This window comes from Dipteris shenzhenensis, chromosome 13 (genome assembly GCF_047967505.1).
Source record: "Dipteris shenzhenensis isolate YYH24624 ecotype China chromosome 13, Dip_SZ_1.0, whole genome shotgun sequence".
Taxonomy (NCBI): Eukaryota; Viridiplantae; Streptophyta; class Polypodiopsida; order Gleicheniales; family Dipteridaceae; genus Dipteris; species Dipteris shenzhenensis.
In genome coordinates, this window is record NC_141608.1 from 45,879,300 (window position 1) to 45,885,299 (window position 6,000).

Here is a 6,000-nt window from a genome sequence, read left to right on the forward strand (position 1 = left end):
CTGCTATGCTGCTCTGCTGCCATGCTAGGGTTCAATGGGTCAAGATGATACTTGCTTTCTTGGAGGAACTGCCAAAGTCCAATTCTAGAAGCAAGCAGGAGGATTATGCAAAGTTTGTCATTGCTGACGGCAACTCTTTGGGATCATCTTGGCCAGGAGAAGACGTGTGTGTATCTTCAGGTGGTGCAGTAAGGCTGAAGCAAGACATATAACATGTTGATATGTGGATCGATTAGCTATCTTATGGAGAGCCTTAATGAACACAGAGTGACAATGAAGGTTTTTCTCTGGAATGGCTCAGTATGTACTGAGCGAGATGACCAATGGAGATACTGATAGCTAAAGTTGAGGGAAGGCACCCACCGCTATGGAGTAGGCAAGGGTTATTACCAAGAAGTTTGATAGGATCTTAGAAGACTATGTATTTAGACCTCTTCCTCTTTCCCCTCTGTATTTTGACGCAGCACAGTTTGGACCTACCATGGCACAACCTCTTTCCCCTCTGTCTATTCTATCCCACAATGTGTTTCTTTCTCCCACTCACGTGATACTTTGGTTCCAGATCTTGCAAAGGTGATCAGTGAGTTTTGATGGGAGCTGATGGATTTGAAGACCAAGGGTGCAAGAGCACCACATGATAAATCCAGAATAACTTGTCATGGTTACAATTAAAAAGTGCATTACCACTAAGAGTGCCCTAATGCCCCGCATATACAACTGTTGGAAAAATCTGACATTGATACGGATGATCAAAAGTTCAGATGATGTTTGTTAAAGACCCCTCACTTAGAAGAGCTAGAAGAAGAAATGCCAGAAAATATGGCTCTCCTCCCCCTGTGCAACCCATTACATCTTCAAATCTGGACTGACGCTGATCCTTCCATAGGTGCTCCGGTCCCTGAGTCTCATGGTTCCAAAGAAATGCCTTGTGAAGTGAAAGTCCGCTCTATATAGAGGTATTGGAGATGTTTGTGGAAGATGCCATGCTGGACATTCAAGATTAATGGAACAAGAAATATGGGTAGACCTCACCGATCAGTCATTGAGATAGATGATAGGATATGCATAAAGCTTGATGCTGAGACGAAGGAGCTGAAAATGCTCCATCCACTGGAAACACATTTTTCTAAGCATAGTGTTGCCATCCATGAAATCACAGTTTTTTTGCAGCCTAAATATTTTTGTCGCATGTCTCAAGATTCTGTAACTTTTGGTTTGAGGCATGCTCGATGGACTATGTTGAGAGCAAGAGGCACCTTGCAGTTAAGAAAACAAGATATGCTTTCTCAAATCTAGCTCTAAGTGACATACAAGACAAAGAAGGGGGTGGGGGTGGGAGGAGCAGTTTTCGGAAAGGGGGGTATTTATGGGAGACGTACGTACATTAGCACTTCCAAGTGACATACAACTACAAGAAAAACTCCGATACGATGCATATATACTTGTATTTGATGTCATGTGAGCAGAAGGGAGGATAGTGCAGCCAAATGGACAATAATATGATGTGTGTGTGTCTGTGTGTGTGTGTGTGTGTGCGTGAATTTCACACCCACAAAAAAAAGTGTGCGCGCGCGTGCGCACAACCGCATGCACATGTGCATTGTATTATGGAGTTGTTCACTAGCATGCCCAAACATGTTTCCATAATACATATTCAGAAATCCTGTTCCTTTTCTTGTCGTGCTTTGTATATGAGGACCTAGTATGCCATCTTTTGCAGTATTTTTGTTTCAAAATATATTCACGCATCCACAAGTATGTATCAGGCAACCTTGATCATATTTTTTGAACCTGTAGGAGGAAGCCACAAATTATGTGGAGAGGAATTACCCTTCTTTACTGCTGAATGGGAAAATCCTTCTTTAAATCAGGTGGACAAGCTCATTATTGAGGATGTGAGTATAGCTAGAGCTTTGAAGCATGACTGTAAAACAAAACCTTTCCTCTTCTAATATTAAGTAACACTTTTGTGGAGCTATAAGAGCTAGCACAGAAATGCTGAGTGTTCCCATTTTGATTTTTCATATGCATTCTAGACTTGAGTCAATTTTTGCATCTCGGTCTGACAATGGGATGTGAATCTTGTTGCAGAGGGGATTCAAACTGAAAGATTGATAGGAGAGGAGAACTTGAAATATACAGGTCAAATTATCATCCAGGCCAATCTGGGTGTTGTAATTTTTTCGATAGATCACAGGATCCATGCTTTCCTTTCGAATCTTGTTGGTTTCATTACTTGCTGCGTATATAATAGATCAGACAACAATAAAGCCCAAGAATGCCATGGGAAGAATGTCATAAAGTGTTTTTAAAAAAAGCATACATTACAGTACCTAGCCAGTGTCCTAGTCTGTATTTAGGGGTAGTTGTCCTTGATGTTTCTTTAATTTCACAGTGAGCTGTTTTTCATGTGAAGTCTGTAAGCTTGTGTTGCTATTGCTGATCATGAATGGTCCTTGCATTTGCATATGTACCACTCTCTTGAGTGAAAAGGGCAATGATATACACGGTGACAGTAGGATTATCAATTACAAAATTGCTACACACTGTAAGATGATCATGAAATTTTGAACATTTGTACAATCATATTTTGTGTGTACAACTGGACATATATTCCTGCAGTTTTTGGTGGACGATAATCTATTGATATACAGGTTTTCTGGTATTTGTGAATATTTAGTTTCATGCAACATGGGCAGCACTTAACGTTTCCTTGTCTTTGTTTGCTGATCATTATGACTATATTTATGATGGAATAGTCCAAAAGATTTGAGGGCTATTTTAGATCTTTATCTCGGGCCAAAATCTATAAGGCCTCAGGGTAGCAAGTGTCAGAAATGAACCCAAATAACAATGTTTGCTGGAACCTTGCTTAGGCTGAACTTCTATTTCACCACGGCATGCTTGGATTCGGGGATCCCTTAAGGTTCTGATGGTTCTGAGAAAGCGGTTAGGCACATGCTAACAAGAATTTGCACGCCATCTGTAAGTTTCATATGTGTAGAGTCCCCAAGCGCTCAACTGGAATTGTCAAGTGCAGCCAAACACTTTTAATGGAATCAGTCGGAATCACCGGTGTACTGTCATCCCCCCCAAATAAAACCCCTATGTGACAATGCTGGAGTCTTAAAACCATTAAATTGCAAGAAATGAGTGCACAAGATTTGACAAATTGTTAACTTTTAGGAACACAAATTAGTGACTGGTCTCTCAAAAAGTGGAAGACAGATAGCAAACCTTGACAAGGGAGTCACTTCTCAAATGCATGTGAACCTGCCCTGGAGGAATGTACTCCTACACATTCAATTGGAGGTCAAAAGAAAACAAATGGAAATAATACGAAAGAAAGCAGGGGGATGACGAATTGAGAGAGGTATACCAAGAACAATTGATGGAACCACATATCATGGATGGAATTGATAGGTGCGATGCCCAAATGCTAATTAGAGAGAGTGACCGAGGCAGCTCCCAAAAGCCCGAGGAAGAAGGAAAACCAAAATAGAGATGGGTAGATAAGATGTCGGCACAATCAATGCAGGAAGCACTCCCTTGATTTTCAAGATTCCATGAGTCCATATTCTCCATGAGAGATTGAGAATATGCCTAGATCAAGGGAGTTTTTAAAGCTATTTAGCTACTTATATAATAGGAACTGAAACACTTTTCATCCTATCTTATGTCTGTTGATGTGTCCAAAAAAATTGCACTCATTCTAAACCCTCCGAATGCATGCAATAATAGCCCTTGGGTTTAGCCATGGTTAAGACTGTTGCCATCACCTCGAGTCCATAGCACTGCAGATGATGCCTGCTTATTGTGTAACAAATATGCAGATCAGACGCTTCATAAATGCATACCCAAGTTTCTTTTGTGGTATGGATGAGGTTAATTCAGGACTAAGTCTGCCCTTCACATCTGGAGAGCTGACAGAAACTCAGTACAAAACCTTTATAAATGGATGCTCAAGTATGTGGGTGCACGGATATGTATGTGTGAGAGTATATGTATATACTATTGTCTACAAGCACCATTGGGCACTGATGACATTAGTGCAGATGTCATAGTAGCTAGTCCCTACTGTACGTGATGGAGATTATGGTTTTCAACCTTGTGAGTGATTGTCATGAGATTGAAACTGCGGTTTTCAACCTTGTGAGTGACTATCATGAGATTGAAACTGCACTATATGTTGTGTATTCAGAGGATGAGTTTGCATGTTCTGGATTCATCTAGATATATAGAGATTAATTCGGGCTGTGCTAAGACTGTTTTCCTACAAAGGTTGGATCCTACAGAAGGTCTAACAAGGTGGCAAACCTTGGCTCTTCAATGCCCAGGCTACTATACACCCAAAAGATCGATCAACCTTTGCATTAGTTTGAAAATTATTTTTCTTTTTTGGCTAGTTGGCGGGCACCTACAAGGGAGTCACTGGCTTTTTGTTTTTTTACTTCCCTTTGGTGCAATATTAAGGGATTTATAGAGCCTAACAAGGCCTTGTGATCATAGTTACTAGGGAACGCTGTTCTCGCTTTCGAAACGTCTAGAACGTTGTTCCTGTTTTGGAAGGCAACTCGGAATGCATTCCTTGGCGTTCTGGATTCTGTACGTGCATGGCGCTCGTCGACTGTCTTCAAATTCTCGAAACAGTGCGTGTTTGGCACTGCTTCTTGTCGCTCTTGCTGCTTCAGTCCTCCTCTTTACCTTGCAATCCTCTCAGCCTCTCTCAGGCCACCCTGGATCCTTAACTCCTTTCAGCCCGCTCCTCTCAGCTCACCCTTACTCCTCCTAGCCCCTCCTCTCATCCCCCTCCTTTTCTCAGTCCCAAGGCCTATCCCCCCACTCTTCTAAGTTCACTGCTCAGCTTCTTCCCCCTTTGTCTACAAATTTTACACCTCTATGGATTATGCACATTGCAAACAGCTTCAACAAGGTACAATTCAGTTTTCTATGGATTTGGTTCTAACCTTAGTTGTTGGACACGGAGTCATTATCTCCTCTAGGGCTCAGTGGATTATTCTCTTGATTGGAGGACGTAAGGTTGGTTTCCTTAACCTATGTGCCTTCAACATTAGAGGGAAATGTGTCATTATGTGGAAGGATTTGCTCTCCTGGACCCCCATTGCAGATTCATGGGAGATTGGAGGTGACTTCAACATGGTTGAGTTACCGTTAGACAAAAAAGGGGTAGAGAAGGAGGACTTCACTCTTTGGAGAGAGCAGCTTGGGATGCCTTCCTTTTTCACTACTGTGGCAGAGATACTTGGTTGGATGATGCCTTTCTTATTCAGCCACAGTCCCTCCTATTCTCTTGGTCGAACAATAGATGCCTATTCATGCACGCATTGAAAGATTCTATGTAGATGATTGGGCACTAGACAGAGGTGGATCGGTATGCATTGTTGCTAGGGTTTTCACTTTAGACCATTTTCCGGTTGTGTTGGCTATTTCAGAGCCTCACTTGAGAGGCCGGTCTACCAGCATCGGGATTTTGGATGCCTTGTATATAGAGGAGGACCTTACTGAGGTAGCCTTGTAGATTTGGGTTTCTCATTTCCAAGGTGGGAAGCCATCTCCATCACATGTAGCTGCTACCCTTTCTGGTATTAGTGACTTTTATCACTTAGTTGCTAGTACCAGGAGACGAGATATTCTCAGACGTGAGATTGGTATTCGTTAGTAGAGGAAAGAGTAGAAACGGCCTTCAGATGCTTGGATTTAGGAGTGCCTTGCTACAGCAAGGGCTCATCAGCAAACATTGCTTGATCAGAGATGCTTGATCAGAGAGTAGAGTATGCCTTTCATGCACAGGAGTCCTTCTGGATTCAGATGGCTGGCAGAGTCAATAAACACTTTTTCTCTACTCTTGGCCCTAGACATAGTAGAGAGTGTATCCCAGCTTATTGACTCACACAAGGTTTTATAGACAGATCCAGATGACGTCATGCGCATAGCTTCAGATTTCTATGCCGCCCTTCTTACTGCAGATCCTGACACACA

At 42.1% G+C, this 6,000-nt stretch overlaps 1 protein-coding gene across 2 annotated transcripts in view; it reads left to right on the forward strand.

Moving 5' to 3' along the window:
- XRCC2 (homolog of X-ray repair cross complementing 2 (XRCC2)) overlaps positions 1–2,566 on the forward strand; it is a 62,487-nt gene extending 59,921 nt beyond the window's left edge. The window contains exons 8-9 of one of the 2 annotated variants that reach the window (XM_087384001.1): positions 1,798–1,895; positions 2,092–2,566. In XM_087384001.1, coding sequence (XP_087240127.1) covers positions 1,798–1,895; positions 2,092–2,115 — 122 coding nt within the window. In that variant the 3' untranslated portion in view covers positions 2,116–2,566. The remainder of the gene's footprint in view (positions 1–1,797; positions 1,896–2,091) is intronic. The other variant, XM_087384000.1, reaches the window with a different exon arrangement.
- Positions 2,567–6,000: the final 3,434 nt, after the last annotated feature.